Below are 17500 nucleotides of genomic sequence, written 5' to 3' on the forward strand. Positions count from 1 at the left end.
TACTGACTATATAGTTCTATTGTATTAACACTCTCTACCATGCAGACTGGTTCAAATAAAATGTTTTATTCGTTCAAATGAAGTTATGGATTGTAGCTTTGAGCTTTCATTCATGCTCCGTCGCACAAAGTCGTCGTCGTCGCCGTCGCTATAACCACGTGTCGTTACGTTAGGCCGGTGGTTCTCAACCTGTGGGTCGGGTTGCCCAGGAGGGTCCCCAGTCCCACATGATTGTTTGGGGGTAGGGGGGGTGGGGCAATTTAAGAACTTTAAAAGACATTTTTAATAAATAAAAGACCATTACTCTATCAAAGGTACTCGTTCAAACTATAGGCTACTATATATATAGGCCTATAAAAACTGGTAAAACACTGGGCCAAATTGTCAAATAAAAATTGTGATCAGCTATGAATCTGTGGAACAAAGTCAAACTAAATGCAACGCCTCAACTCCTACAATTCCAAGTGCTTGTCAGGGTGGTGGGGGGGGGGGGGGGGGAGGGGGGGTTCCGCCAGATCAAATAGCCTATGATTATTGGGGGGAGGTGTGTGTGTGTGTGTGGGAGGGGGGGGGGGGGTGAGAACCACCGTGCGAGACGAGCGACGACGTCTTACACCACAGAGTATAAACAAGGCCTGAGCGCGCTACCGTAGAGGCTCTCTTAAGACATTATTGTGCACAACAGGGAACATTTCATCATCACATGTTGACTTAACGATCAGTCACGTTGTAATGTTCCTACATCGCTCCGATATCCTTCAGCTCAAGCTTGCATTTAATGGAACATAAATAGCTTAAAGTATTCAACGTCCGCCTTGATTAAAAACCACTTCAACCCTAATGCGTGCCATGTAGTTTGACCGCGGCGCGTCACAGGGCTCTGTACTAGGTCCGCTAGCATTTCCCTTTGCAACCAAATCTTCTGCGAGCTCGCAACACGTTGTGACGCTATAGGGTTCATGTGGTTAAGCAGCTGAACGGGCGAAAACAAAACAATAAAATGGAAATGTTTCCAGAGTCATCGATAAATGCCACTTAAATTAAAAAAAAACACAAAATTGCAATGTGCTCCAGTTATGTGTCTACACGACACAAACAGACAGACGGACGGACGGACAAACGATATCACACACACACACACATTAAAAACTCTGCAGTCGCGAGGGGGCGTAGTAGCCAATCAGAGGGAGGAGGAATAGGACGAGGAGGAGGTGATGGAGAAAGAGTTCAGTTGGAGGATTTGCTGATGGCGCTGGCGGAGCGGCGGAGCTTCCCGGAGACACGGTTCTTTGTGGCACGAGGCATGGTGGGAGAGACCTGGTCCACCGCACTGTCTGATGGCTGCACCACCGCCATGGGGACAGCACACTGCTCAGTGCTGGTGCTGCCACTCAGGGAGCCTGGGAGAGGAGAGGAGAGGGGGGAGAGGGGAGAGAGAGAGGATGGAGGAGAGGAGAGAGAGAGGAGAGGGAGAGAGAGGACAGAGAGAGAGAGGAGAGGGGGAGAGAGAGAGAGAGGACAGAAAGAGAGAGGAGAGGGAGAGAGAGAGAGAGAGAGGAGGGAGAGAGAGAGGACAGAAAGAGAGAGGAGAGGGGGAGAGAGAGAGAGAGAGAGATTGAGAGAGAGAGAGAGAGAGAGAGGGAGAGAGAGGACAGAGAGAGAGAGGAGGGAGAGAGAGAGAGGAGAGGGAGAGAGAGGACAGAGAGAGAGAGGAGGGAGAGAGAGAGAGAGGAGAGGGGGAGAGAGAGAGAGAGAGGACAGAGAGAGAGGAGGGGGGAGAAAGAGAGAGGAAAGGGGGAGAGGGATAGAATGAGAGAAAGGGAGAGAGACAGGGACAAAGGTATAGGGAGAGATAGAGCGATAGAGTGAGAGAGGCGGAGGGAGAGAGAGAAAGAGTGTGAGTGAGGGACAGAGAGAGAGAAAGAGGTGAGTTAGGGACAGAGAGAGAGAGAGGGACAGAGAAAGATGGAAGGGGAGAGAGAGGGGTGGGGAGGGAGAGAGAGAGAGGTCAGATATATGGAGATGTGAACGTGTCACATTGGAAGGTGCATTGCTGTGCACGTGACTCACACAACCAGCATCCATCCATGGAAGCAAAACCAAGTGAACAAACACCCACACCAATGATTATGACAAATTAAAAGTGTGACAGTGTGAACTGTGATCAGCCTCATCGGCAGTGTTCACCATCATAAATGCATTCATTTTTAGTGAGAGAGAGAGAGAGAGAGATCAAAGGTGTTTTTTGTGCAAGGAAGCGGATCTCATGCCTTGTTGTGGTGCAAACATGCTCGGTCATTTCAAGGCCATCAACGGAGACGGTCTTTCCAACAAGCATGTTTTTCCAGATGCTTGTATGATTTGTGACAAAAAAAAACCAAAACACAAACAACCTACTTAACCACTTAACCAACGGAGCCACCTAACCACGGAAACAATGGCAGACTTAACGAGCACACGACACATCGCGACATGTTGTGAGCTTGAATATAATTAAGTCATTTTATAATAATGACATGCCCAAAATAGCGATACCCAAAACTGGGATGCGAGGTTTCAAGTGGTTGAAGCCACATGCTGTAAAAAAAAAAAAAAAGAGTAAAAAAAAGAAAAAAAAAAGCCCGCTATGAAAGAAAAAAAAGACACATTATGTCTGCTGTTGGACCATGTGAAGTCTTTTCCTTTTGTTGGCCGTCGTCCTCCTCCTCTGCACTCAGAGACCTTTGTGTCAGCGATTACCACGGGATGACAAACGGGGATAAGTGAGCCTGGTGAAAAGGTGCCGGGGGACACAATCAGAAACATCGCGGTCGTCTCCACTATCCCACCCCCCTCCCCCCCCCCCCCCCCCCAAAGCGTTGCAAATTCAGCCCTCATCAATTCCAAAAGCGTCCTCCTCCCTGCTGCCGACCTGCTTTTAGCCCACGGAAAGACGCTGCTTTTAACCACATGCAAACCTGCGGAGGGGTCATGTTTTGGGCTCGCCGTGATTCAGAAATACATTTAACCTGACCTGAGATCAGATTCTAAAAATGTCTATTACATCCTGACAGTTTCATTATTAACCCATTCTGACCTGAGATCAGATTCTAAAAGTGTCTTCGATTTTTCAAAAATAGCAGACCTACAAGCTCGTATCGCGCCACTCGCCACTATTTTTCAATAGCTAAAGCATAACATGATGCCGACACCAAAATGGGTGCCCGGTCAGAATGGGTTAAGAGAGAAAGAAATCAAATTTTAAAACCGAGAAATGTAGAAGAATTTCAAAAGACTTCAATAATAACAGATCCCCAAGTTAACAATTTTCCACTATTAAAACGAGAAAAGAAAATAGGGCTTAAGTGGCACTTGCTGCTTTGCAAATTCACCCCTAATCAATCCCCCTCCCCCCCCCCCCCAAAAAAAAAAAAAAACTCCCACTACCCACAATCCCCCCTGTCTGCCGCCCACTTTAGCCACGAAAAGTCTCTGTTTTTTAACGAACTCAGCTGCAGCTTTTGTGGAGTCCTGGCATCTGTCTGAATATTCTCTTTCCTGTTCTTGTTTCGTGTGTGTGTGTGTGTGTGTGTGTGTGAGAAGTGTCTCGAGTTGCAGCGTCTAAAAAGAGGGGCAGCAGATGGTCACAGTAGCGGGACGGGGACGCCACCGGCGAGCAGCGACCATCCAGGAGCTCTGCTTACTTTGGGGGGAGCGGGGCGGAGCGGGGCGGGGTGGGCTGTTCTACGGTGGTGCTTCCTCCCCTGTGCTTACTTTGGGGGGAGCGGGGCGGGGCGAGGGTGCTGTTCTACGGTGGTGCTTCCTCCCCTGTGCTTACTTTGGGGGGAGCGGGGCGGGGCGAGGGTGCTGTTCTACGGTGGTGCTTCCTCCCCTGTGCTTACTTTGGGGGGAGCGGGGCGGGGCGGGGCGAGGGTGCTGTTCTACGGTGGTGCTTCCTCCCCTGTGCTTACTTTGGGGGAGCGGGGCGGGGCGAGGGTGCTGTTCTACGGTGGTGCTTCCTCCCCTGTGCTTACTTTGGGGGGAGCGGGGCGGGGCGGGCTGCTCTACGGTGGTGCTTCCTCCCCTGTGCTTACTTTGGGGGGAGCGGGGCGAGGGTGCTGTTCTACGGTGGTGCTTCCTCCCCTGTGCTTACTTTGGGGGGGCGGGGCGAGGGTGCTGTTCTACGGTGGTGCTTCCTCCCCTGTGCTTACTTTGGGGGGAGCGGGGCGGGGCGGGCTGCTCTACGGTGGTGCTTCCTCCCAAACCACAGGGTCGCTCATCACATTGCTATTCATGGGAATGAGTGAATTATTAAAAAATAAAAAAAAGGTTCCTGCTAATTTGTTTTAATTACTAAAAACTAAATCTGATGTTTTGTCCAAAAACAACTGAAAAGGCTGATTGAAGAACTTTCAACCTGCCGTGCCGATTTGGGATATCTCATTTTCAAAAAGTTTTCTTTCAAAAATAGCAAAGATATCAGATCCAACGATGTCTGAAATGTTCTACAAAAATCTCCCAAAAAGGGGTCATATACAGTACATAACATACCCCTAGGAAAGAGAAACGCAGCATTCCGGCACCCAGGGCTCAACTCAGCCCATTCCTCAGGACAAACGCACCGAAAAGCCCACAGCCTCTATAAACGAGACCCTCTCTCTCCCTCCTATATGAATCTACAAAGCAGCTCCATCTGCCTTCTGTGCAGTGTCTGACATGTGATGGGGGGGGGGGGGGGGGGGGGGCTACCTTTCAGAGATAAAGACCTCTCTAGTCTACATGGACAGTAGTGTGACACACACACACACACACACACACACACACACACTGTAGTGTACTGTAGTGTGAGTGCAGTGGTTGCAGCATGTCGTTCCACGGTGGTTCTACTGTATAGTCTGCTCTCTCTCTCTGTTTAGAAGAGGACTCTGACAGGAAGTTGGTGGGTTTTGACAGATCAAACAATACACCCCAGATCCTGAGAGACTAATAATGCATCATCATTATCCTCCTACATCACGGACCTGTTGTTTCCTGCTCTGCGCACACAACCCACAATGCACTGTGGCCAGGGGGGGGGGGGGGGGAGACACACACACACACACACACACACACACACACACACACACACACACACACACACACACACACACACACAGAGGGAGACAGACACAGAGTGAGAGATACAGAGACAGACAGACAGACAGACAGACAGACAGGCAGACAGGCAGACAGACAGACAGACAGACAGACAGACAGACAGACAGACAGACAGACAGACAGACAGACAGACAGACAGACAGACAGACAGACAGACAGACAGACAGACAGACAGACAGACAGACAGACAGACAGAGAGCATAGTAAACAAAGGGCCGTCTTTAAATGTCTGCGCTCCCCCCATTGGTCCCCTGCCTGCCTGCCTGCAGCAGTTCAAACAAGGCTTTTTAAACGACAAAGGCGTCTTCCAGTGCGGCAGGTGTTGAGTCTCAGAGTTGTGCCCCGGGCAAACAGCCACGCTCCTCTCTCTCTCTCCGACAGGAGGAAGCGATGGGAGGAGGAGGAGGAGGGGGGGAGGGGGGGGGGAGATAAAGGCAAACCGCATGCAGAAGCGAGGAGCGCGGGGGTGGGGCTGAGGGTGTAGCTGTATTGTTCATGCTGCTACGTAGTCGGGTGCTAATTGTCCACCGCGCCGTGCATCACTCTCAATTAACCAGCAAGAGCCTTCCATTCCCTTTGTGTCACACACACACACACACACAGCTCTGGGTTCAAACCAAGCTTTGGTTAGTATCCAACCAACAGAAAGAGGGAGGTGGGGAGAAGGGTGGAAGAAACCAGCCAAGGTGAGTTAACGAGAGTGTGAGAAGGTAAACAGGTGAAGGAGACCGCCGGCCGAGAAGGAAATATAAATAAAACAAAACGGCAAGCGTTTCCGATCGAGCGGACCGACTGATCGAGGAGGGGCTTACCTTCGTCAAATACCCCTTATTGGACCTTTAAGATATTTTTTTTTAATCTAAAAAGGAAAAAAAACACAGTAGAGCATCGTGTAAGAGAAGAGGAGGGCACAAACCAACACACACACAGCTCCCCAACACGACACAATGCTGCTGAAATGTCGGTTTCAGGGAAGTTTTTTCAGACAGCTTGTGTGGCAACCCTGGCAAAGTATAGTTAGTGCATGGTCACTGGAAAGGATGCAAGACATAAAGGGTTAAAAAAAATACAGTCACATACAGTATACACACATTATGACCAGTAGGTAAAACGAGACACTTCCGCAATCCCTTGTCATCACCTGCTGACTTGGTGGGACCCCGGTCAATCTGTCCCATGTTTCATGTCAATCTGTGGCTATATACTGTATGCGTAGCCACAGGATGGTGAAAGGATGTTTATTTATTTTAGAGGTTACAGACAGCAGTGATGATGAATGGGACTCCGGTTGATGCCGTGTTCAGAGCTAGCGGTATACAGAGAGCCACAACACAGCCACTCCCATGACACGGTCTACCGGTATGTTAAGGCGCTATAAAACATGGGAAGCAGATTCTGTGCCATTTTAGATCAGCTAAAGGTTTTCAACCCTTTTCATATCATGGTCCATTATTCATTTGAGCCACGGACCTTGAGCCTCTCAGACCCAAAACTAAAGAATATTAGGTTATCGTGTTTTTTTTTTTCTTCTTCAAGGGATTGTGGATTTTCTCCACAATTCCATGCTATATTGATGTTGGTGCCATTAGTGGGAGATGACAGGCAAGCTTTGATCAAAATAACGATTCTTCTACATGCTCTACATGTGTAGACTTTGTTTCATGTTACGCTCTCCAGAGTTAAAGGTCTATAAGGGTCCACTTGGTTACCAACTCTCCATCATTTAGCTGGGGACCACCTCAAGGACCACTGGTGGTCCCCGGACCACTGGTTGAAAACCACTGTTTTAGATTTGAGCTTTTTTTTATAATGATATTATATGATTTTAACATGTAATTGGAGAGCTGAGAAGAAAAAATATGTTAGCATTCACATAACAAGTCAGTCTGTAGCTTCGTGTCACCGCCAGGCTAAACACAGCATAATACTTCAAGGTTTCTTTGGGGTGGGGGTGGGGGGGGGGGCTAGGTCTCCAGGGAGCTCTTCAGTGTTTTAATGAGACAGGTCACCCTGCTGAAGAGCTCCGAACACCAGGAATCGGTTTGAGAATAAACAGTTTTCAAATGACCTCCCCAACCCCCCAGAGGTGGCAGAAGGTTCACAGATATATATATAGATATATATACCTGGATATCATAGCGCACATTTAGTTTATGGACAATGACCAATACAATACAACGAGCAAAGAAACATCACATCAGGAATGGCGCGGCTTGCGTCTGTATTGACCACAGTTCATAGTCTTATTTTGCTTTTACGTCACAACCAAGTGTCATGTAAAAGCAACATGTCCAGCGTGTGACTGATGGCCGATGGCAGATGGACTGGTCTGTCTGGTTCATGCAGTGTGATCTGGCTGTGCTCATTCATGAGGTGGTTGCATGTTGCAGAATCGTGGGGTGAGGTTGCAGAGGGTGTAGTGAGGTTGCAGAGGGTGTAGTGAGGTTGCTGAGGGTGTAGTACTAGTGAGGTTGCTGAGGGTGTAGTGAGGTTGCTGAGGGTGTAGTGAGGTTGCTGAGGGTGTAGTGAGGTTGCAGAGGGTGTAGTGAGGTTGCTGAGGGTGTAGTGAGGTTGCTGAGGGTGTAGTGAGGTTGCTGAGGGTGTAGTGAGGTTGCAGAGGGTGGAGTGTGGCTGCAGAGCTTAGAGTGAGGTTGCATTCGGGGACCCCGAGCAGCCAGGTCAGGGTTCAAATGATTCATTCATTCCTTATAGAGCGTCGCAGTCCCGCCCCCTTTCATGACGAAGCCAGGCCCAGGAAATGAATCCCAATGCATTTTTCCCGTAGACATTTCGAAAAGTATTTATTTAAAGACCGTTTAAGCGTCGTAACGAAGACAACTCGAGTCGTGACAAATGACTACACACACAATATTTTGGACCAAACAAATAATTACAAAGAAGAAAAACAACAAAAAAAGTGTTGTAACCTGCCGTTTTCTTCTACTTTCTAATTCTTTGTTTGGCCCAAAACATTGTGTTTATTGTCATGATTTGTCACGACAAGAGTTGGCTTTGTCCGTGGCGTAAACGTCTTTAAATAAATACTTTCTGAAAAGTCTATGAGGAAAATGAACGGGGATTTCTTTTCCGGGTCTCTCGAGGGGGCGGGACTACAGAGCGGCGCAGTCCCTCCCCCTTTCAGAACAACGAACGGCCCAGGAAATGAAAACGCAATGCATTTCTTCATAGGCAGTTTTTATTTAATTTATTTTAAGACCTATTAAGCGTCGTACGAAGCCAACTCTTGTCGTGACAAATCATGACAACACACACAATATTTCGGGCCAAACAAAGAATTAGAAAGTAGAAAAAAACGGCAGGTTACAACACTTTTTTTGTAATTATTTGTTTGGTCCAAAATATTGTGTGTGTTGTCATGATTTGTCACGACAAGATTTGGCTTCGTACGACGCTTACAAGGTCTTTAAATAAATTAAATAAAAACTGCCTATGGGGAAATGCATTGCGTTTTCATTTCCTGGGCCGTTCGTTGTTCTGAAAGGGGGAGGGACTGCGCCGCTCTATAGGGATGAGCTGACAGGCTGGGTTAACCAATTCTGGGCGGGAACCCCTTTTGGTGTTTTAAGCATTATGTTATACTTTAGCTACTGAAAAATAGCAGATCTACAAGCTCATAGCGTGAAAATCTTTTAATATATTCTTTCAGAGCGAACGTTTTTAACTCAAAATCTTTGCTTCTGGGAACTACATATTTTCTGATGGGGGTCGGCGGCCGATTACATATAATCTTGACATGAAATAGTTTGAGAACCACTGATTGAACCATCTGAAAACTGTCACGATTTAGAAGATTTTGTAGAATCGAACTTAGGTCTAAATACTTGGAAAGAAAGGGTACCTGGACCACACTTTGAGAGCCACTGGTGTAGCAGAGTGCTTCCAGTGAGCCTTAGATACTTTATTAGTAGCATTGGTAACACCATCAAGGACCAATTTCTTTCCAACGCTGCCATGTCATTATTCTGACCTCTCCATAGTCCGACCTCCCCTAATTCCGAACTAACACAATCCCAAACCCTATAACCTCACAGGAAGCCACGGGTGATTTTCAACCCGCAGCACGGATTAGTTGTAACCCGCCACGCACGTCGGGAGCCACAGGTGATTTTTTTTCAAACCCGCCGCACGGGCGAGTCTTAACCGGCCACGCAGGTCTAACTAACGGGATGTCTGACTCATGGGCAGTGCCCGTTCCAACATGGCTGCTGTCTGTGTGCATATCGAATATATTCTGCATTCAAGAGAATGGTTTAGACTTTTAGTTTTTTAGCCTCTCCCACAAAAACCTGGAGCGCTAAACCAAGCGCACCCCAGAGTGCTGCTCTATGTGATGAAGCCGTGTGCATTGACGGGGGATGGTGGGTGGGGGGGTGGGGGCAGGGCGTCATGCCTAAAGCTCGTCAGGAAGCAGGCAGAGTCTTACAGTCCAGCTTGGCCCAGGAGGGGAATCCCTGGAAGTCACCCTGCATCCCAGGCCAACGCCTGCAGCCTGGCATGGAGCATGGATGAGATGTTAGTGAGCTGCAGGCCCAACGCCTGCAGCCTGGCATGGAGCATGGATGAGATGTTAGTGAGCTGCAATGGGAGCAAGAAGCAGCGACCATATACGGACATACATACGTGATGGAAGGATGGATGGATGGAGGGAGGGAGAAACTAGCATACACGCTCGCGCGGCACACTAGGAGTGGGACGGTTCACTTACCTCCGGTTTTTGGATACAATAGGCCTATCGTATCGATGCCTACGGTGTCGATTTGAATTATATTGCGATTCAACGATTGTTGCGATTAGATTTCTCTTTTGTGATTTCTTTCCACCCACAAGTTAATTGAATTGTATTATACTACAACATTTAATTATAAACAATATAAACCACGAAAAGTTGAATCATACGCAGCCAGATTTAAAAAAAAGTGTCTTTAAAAATAACGAAATTTGAGTGAATCGATCTTTCTGCCCACACCTAGCGTCGTGTGTGCGTGCGTGCGCACCCACACACACACACACACACACACACACACACACACACACACACACACACACACACACACACACACACACACACACACACACACACACACACACACACACACAGAGAGAGAGGGGTGAAAATGAAGGGCAGTGTTTTAAAGCCAGACACCACAGCCTCATTGATGGCAAACAATGGAAAAGCTACAGCATGGAAAAGACCCGTCAAAGACTTCAATTGGTCACCACATTATTATCTGTTGAACAAGACATGTCACAATTACATTATGTTATACTGTATCTGCAGAACCTCTGTAAATATTTAGGCTAAATGCCTAAATTGTAAATACAGGGGGAGAAAATGGACAAAACAACAAAGCTGTGATAACTGTGCATGCATGCATGTGTTTGCGTGCATGCGTGCTAAAGCCTATCCCTGCTGAGTTGAACTACAGATTAAAGTATACAGTTGTTCCTAACATTAATATTATATTATTATATTATTATTATTATTATATTGTTTTCAAATATGACGCTTTGTATATGGTCCCATTAATATGAAACTTCCAGCAATATTCTTTTTAAAGAGGCATCATTATCGGTCCTCGCGAGAGGATTCAAACCTATCCCTGCAGGTGCAGACTGTAGAAGATTGCCAGGTGAAGGTGATGTGTGTGAAATTGCTTAATGGCATTGCTGAAATGTTCCCAAATGTAGCTGACCGACATAACATTTTTTCAGAATGAAACAGACGTGAGACATGACATCACGTGTGCATGCGCGCACGTGTACGCGCGTGCGCACACACACACACACACGTTAATCTATTTAAGCAGGCATATTCCGGCGCATGTACAAATTGCCATTCAGGGTGAGTTTCCGCAGGGCTTGAAGAGGTGCGACATTACTTCATTACATTACTGTCTCCCCCCAGCGCGAAACAAATCCCTCATTTAGTGGCACAGAAAAATGACTGTGTTCTCAAGCTGGCCTAACCTCTCTCACCCCTCTCTCTCTCTCTCTCTCTCTGCCTGGCTACAAAAGAGCCCAACGCCTCTGAAAAAAAAAGAAAGAAAGAAAGAAAGGAGAAAAAAAGCCTGTCATCATCAGCTAACAGACTTGAACGACGGGGCGGTTGGGTAATTACAAGCTCTTTCTTCACTCTCTCTCTCTTCCTATACTATACCTCGCTCTCTCTCAAGCCCTCCACCCCTCCTATGGATGGATTCTGTCCCTTTATGTTCTCTCCCCCCTCCCCTCCCCTCCCCTCCCCTCCCCTCCCCTCCCCTCCCCTGCATTACGGTGCACAGCGCTACTGTACTCCACTGCACTGCACTGCAACACTGCATCCGTTTCTGCGCTGTAGAATTGGTCCGTGGTTTTCAACCCTTTTCAATATCAAAGTCCATTATTTATTCGTCATTTGAGCCACAGACCGCCATTTGATGGCCTTTTTAGCCTTGCAGAACCAAAACGAAAGAATATTTTTGTCATCGTTGGATACGATTTTGGTTGGTTTAGGAGAGACAACAGGCCAACGTTGATCAAAATAACAGTTCTTCTACATTCTCTAATTGCGTTGACGTCTTGTAAACTAACTAATGCAGGTGTTCAATAGCAATAATTTAACTCTTGAGAGCGTAAAATGAAACCAAATGGACCCGTACAAGAGTTAAAGATCTATGAGGGTCCATTTGGTTACCAACTCTCCATCATTGAGCTGGGGACCACCTGCAACCCCCTCAAGGACCACTTGAAAGCTTTTAAAAGAGGCAGCAGCACCGCGATAAATATTGAGCTCCACTGACATAGAAACATTAGGTATTTCAGAAAACTGTCCGGATTTAGAAGAGGCCTAAATAGGTTAACAGTTTGACTGCGGAAAACGATTTACCAGACTTTTAATCAACCCCCCTTCACTGCCGAGATTGTTGTATTACCTTTAGAGCATACGCTGAATTATTTGGGCTTTTAATCCGCGAAAATCGAGCGAAAAAAGCTTCCCCCGTTTGTTATGAACGGCCGGACCACCCGCCATCTTGGTACACCCGGAAGACGCAGCACAGGAGCCTCCTCCATGAGGCGTTGAACCCCATTCGTTTGAATTGGCCTCAATTTCCCAGAAGCCCTAGCAGCCCACAGCATGTGACGATTTCCGGTTTCATCATCCAAACAGATGCATCTACTCTCTTTCTCCGCGGCGAAGAAGGATTTTCTATTTATTTTTTACATTGCGGCGGATTAAACACATAAAACAAAAGTCGCGTATGTCCGATATGGCAGCGACATTAACCTGGAGTAATCCATTCAAAGCACGGAAACTGTTAAGGGAGAGAGTTTAATTTTAATTATTCCACAAACTAGAAGTGTTACCGGATGTATACAGTAAAAATGACTATTCAGAATTGTGGATTTCTCTCTCTCTCTCCACTGTCATCTACCCACTTACAGAATGGACAGCTAAATCAAATCAAAAACACTAAAATATTATTTCATGGGGGATCCCTGGCACAGACTATTTTCAAATGGCGCTCCAAAACTACCATGTTTTGTCGCGGTACATAAAAAAAAAGCCAAGATATTTTTGGGGGATTCATTATTTATAATTGCGATGCAACACGTTCTCTTCTTTTCGGCAAGCGACGCCGTTGTACTAACGGAGTATCAATGGGACGCTGCGAGCAACAGCCTCCATGTCGCACCTGGGAGCTCAGCAAACACACATGAACAGCAGCGCGCACACAATGTGCAGGTGAGTACACACACACACACACACACACACACACACACACACACACACACACACACACAGTCATCATTCACACTTAATTATCACATGCCCAGTCAACATTTCAAAGCACACTTTTACAAAATAGGTAATGACACGGACCGCGCGCACACGCAAACGCACACTCGCGCACACACACACACACTGATATTACTAGACAGCGACATTTTATGAATGCCGTTTTTTCACATTCATGCCATTTTTAACCCTAATCCTAAAGCCGAACATAGCTTATTTACAAGCTCACGTGACGCAGGGCGAATCACTATAAACTTGTAGATTAGCTATTTTTGGTGCAAAATACTGGCACGCAGCCAAGTGTAACCAGGCTGACTAACCCTAATTATACAATAGGTCGTTTCGAGGAAGCAATCTGATTGGTTAAAACAGCCTTCTAGCTGTGCTTCAAACCATCATCATGGAACGGCTAATCAAAACAAAGAATTCAGCTGCTCTGTTCTCCCAGAGTCGGTGGCTATAGGCTAGCTAGTTTCTTGGGACATTTGTGGTTGTAGTGGCTTCATCCGTCATAAAAAAAATAAGATGTTTTTGGCGACTATCTTAGTTTTAACCCATTTTGACCTGAGATCAGATTCTAAAAATGTCTTCTAAATCCTGACAGTTTTCTGAAAAAGCTGTGTTTCTATGTCAGTCTGCTAGTTTTTTCAAAAATAGCAGACCTACAAGCTCGTAACGCGGATCTGCTATTTTACAATAGCTAAAGCATTACATAATGCTAACACCAAAAGGGGTTCCGGCCCAAAATGGGCAATTGCAATATTACACTAGAGGGTGTGCGTTACTGTCATTAATGGCACTTGCTGCTTACAGTGTAATATTGCTTAAACCAAAAAGCCTAACTATTAAATTCTTAATTAACCTTGAAGCAAACCAATTCTCTCAGGAAAACGGTCATCACAGCGTCCATATCTGAAATTCGACTATACGCGTGGTTAAATGTGGCCCTCACAAGTATAATAAGTACACACACAGACACACATATACTCATATACACGCGCACACAGGCACACACACACACACACACACACACAAATTGCACGCACGCACGCACTTTGAAAGACGTGAGCGTGATAAGATATCCGAGGCTTCCTCTGTTACAATAGAACGCGTTCCATCCAGTTCAAACGGAGTGGAAAAGTGCAACCGTGTATTGATCTGAAGTGAAGCGCGGCCGCAGATCGATCACAGCTTGTAGGAGCGAGAGAGAGAGAGATAAGACACGTTGTTGTCCTCTCCCTTCTGTTAAAGTGACACGCTGGGATGGATGCCACACGCTGGTTTTACGAGTCTCAGTGACCTTCATTTAACAAGGCCGCTTATATTCACAGGAGAGTAATTGCATGGAAAAGATGCAGGTTTGCTTGAAACGAGGAGCGAAGGGTTTTGAAGCTCGGCTCGCCGTTTGATATTCATCAGCGAGCATGTGCTCGGGACGAGCGAGCGCGCGCGCGAGAGAGAGACAGAAAGACAGAGAGATGATTGCGACGTGTGCGATCCTGTGGATTTACGTTACGTTTTTCTTTCATGACAATACTTCCCTTCAGGTGTAGCTCTGGTTATAATGGAAAAGTAAACAAACAGACAAACAAAACATATCACAGAAATCAACAGGTTTTGGGGGAAAAAAGTTTCACGTTATGAAAGGTTCCGAGGTACCCTTCCTATTGGAAAAGAGCCATACAGTGGGCTCTATGCACAGAACGACGGGCTCTATGCACAGAACGACGGGCTCTATGCACAGAACGACGGGCTCTATGCACAGAACGATGGGCTCTATGCACAGAACGATGGGCTCTATGCACAGAACGACAGGCTCTATGCACAGAACGATGGGCTCTATGCACAGAACGACGGGCTCTATGCACAGAACAATGGGCTCTATGCACAGAACGACAGGCTCTATGCACAGAACGATGGGCTCTATGCACAGAACGATGGGCTCTATGCACAGAACGACGGGCTCTATGCACAGAACGATGGGCTCTATGCACAGAACGACGGGCTCTATGCACAGAACGACAGGCTCTATGCACAGAACAATGGGCTCTATGCACAGAACGACGGGCTCTATGCACAGAACAATGGGCTCTATGCACAGAACGATGGGCTCTATGCACAGAACGACGGGCTCTATGCACAGAACGACGGGCTCTATGCACAGAACGACGGGCTCTATGCACAGAACGACGGGCTCTATGCACAGAACAATGGTCTCTATGCACAGAACGACGGGCTCTATGCACAGAACGACGGGCTCTATGCACAGAACAATGGGCTCTATGCACAGAACGACGGGCTCTATGCACAGAACGACGGGCTCTATGCACAGAACGACGGGCTCTATGCACAGAACGACGGGCTCTATGCACAGAACGACGGGCTCTATGCACAGAACGACGGGCTCTATGCACAGAACGATGGGCTCTATGCACAGAACGACGGGCTCTATGCACAGAACGACGGGCTCTATGCACAGAACGATGGGCTCTATGCACAGAATAATGGGCTCTATGCACAGAACGACGGGCTCTATGCACAGAACGATGGGCTCTATGCACAGAACGACGGGCTCTATGCACAGAACGATGGGCTCTATGCACAGAACAATGGGCTCTATGCACAGAACGACGGGCTCTATGCACAGAACGATGGGCTCTATGCACAGAACAATGTCTGTTTGAAAATGACAGTTTTCTGAAAAAGCCATGTTTCTAATGTCAGTCGTCCTTCGATTTTTCAAAAATAGCAGACCTACAGCTCGTAGCGCGCCACTCGGTGGCGCGCTACGAGCTGAAGGTCTGCTATTTTTAAATAGCTAAAGCGTAACGTAATGTTAACACCGAAAGGGGTTCCCGCCCCAAAACGGGATAAGTCTTCAGACTTCCTTCAGGTGTTGATGCCAATGATAAAGGGCCTTTCTCGGCTCCCATTGTTTACATTGTGTTCAGGAAAACAAGATGGCCGCAGCACCAGGAGGGGTGGCGGGGCAGAGCGGGGCGGGGTCGACAAATGCCCTCACTGGGCTGCGTTCACACATTCAAGACACCCGTCTCGTGTTCATCCGTCAACGCTGGGTCTGAACCCAGCGTTGACGGATGTGTTCTGCCCACGTCTTCCCCCCCCACCCCCCATCAAACACAAATGTTTGGTCAAACCATTGGGGTTCCACTGGAGCGGCCATTAAACACAGACACAAAGACACAGAACAAGCTGGGTGGAGTTGGCTTTATAGGGTTAGGGGGCGGAGGACATGCTCACCTGTCCCACTCATGGGGTAGAAGCTGGGCGACGGCGAGAACACCTGAGACGCAAAGTCCTCGAACGTCATCACCTCGCGGTGGTTCTGCACGATGGCCTCCAGGTAGAGGGCCCGCTCCTCATAGCTGATTGGACTACCGTTAAGGAAGACGGACGGAATCGATTGGACGGACAGAGAGAGAGAGAGAGAGAGAGACACTCGCACACGATGAGAGACCGATAACGTCACATGACAAAAAAAAGGAATGCATCCTGAATCCTAATGAGCAGAGAGATGGATGGTGTTAACACAACATGATTAGCATCAAATAATCATCCGATTAGGATCAAATCCATTCACAAGAGGCGCACACACACACACACACACACACACACACACACACACACACACACACACACACACACACACACACACACACACACACACACACACACCCCGAGGCACTGATCAATTTAGTTACTTTGCAGATGAGCAAACATACATTAAATGTTAAGCTACGCAGTCACACAAAGTCATTCAAATCACCCCCAGCTTTGCCAGCTGCAACGCTGAAGTGATCAACTAATTACAATTACATCTAATAATATGTGGGGGGGGGGGGGGGGTCCCCAGCTTTTAAATCTTTAACTCTTGAGAGCCCTCAATTATTGTTAAAAATCTGCATTACTTAAAAAAAAGTCTACACAATTAGAGACTGTAGAGAAATGTTCTTTTTTATCTCTCCTATTTTGGTTCCGAGAGGCTATATCTCATCAAACGGTGGTCCGTGGCTCAAATGCAGAATAAATAATGGACCTCGATATGCAAAGGGTTGAAAACCAGTGCTTTACACTACTGACCAGTACCCAGCCAGCCTACTGACCAGTACCCACCCAGCCTACTGACCAGTACCCAGGCAGCCTACTGACCAGTACCCAGCCTACTGACCAGTACCCAGCCTACTGACCAGTACCCACCCAGCCTACTGACCAGTACCCAGCCAGCCTACTGACCAGTACCCAGCCTACTGACCAGTACCCAGCCTACTGACCAGTACCCAGCCAGCCTACTGACCAGTACCCAGCCTACTGACCAGTACCCAGCCAGCCTACTGACCAGTACCCAGCCTACTGACCAGTACCCAGGCAGCCTACTGACCAGTACCCAGCCTACTGACCAGTACCCAGCCAGCCTACTGACCAATACCCAGCCAGCCTACTGACCAGTACCCAGCCTACTGACCAATACCCAGCCAGCCTACTGACCAGTACCCAGCCTACTGACCAATACCCAGCCAGCCTACTGACCAGTACCCAGCCTACTGA

The 17500-nt window shown here is 47.5% G+C and overlaps 1 protein-coding gene across 1 annotated transcript in view; it reads right to left on the bottom strand.

Annotated features, from left to right (window-relative positions):
* Positions 1-686: 686 nt before the first annotated feature.
* ralgapa2 (Ral GTPase activating protein catalytic subunit alpha 2) overlaps positions 687-17500 on the bottom strand; it is a 238429-nt gene continuing 221615 nt past the window's right edge. The window contains exons 42-43 of the mRNA XM_083792352.1: positions 16196-16320; positions 687-1400 (exon numbers count right to left, since the gene is read on the bottom strand). Of these exons, the coding sequence (XP_083648478.1) occupies positions 1228-1400; positions 16196-16320 (298 nt within the window). The 3' untranslated portion in view covers positions 687-1227. The remainder of the gene's footprint in view (positions 1401-16195; positions 16321-17500) is intronic.

Source organism: Protomyctophum parallelum, assembly GCF_964188405.1.
Source record: "Protomyctophum parallelum genome assembly, chromosome: 20".
NCBI classification, from domain to species: Eukaryota; Metazoa; Chordata; class Actinopteri; order Myctophiformes; family Myctophidae; genus Protomyctophum; species Protomyctophum parallelum.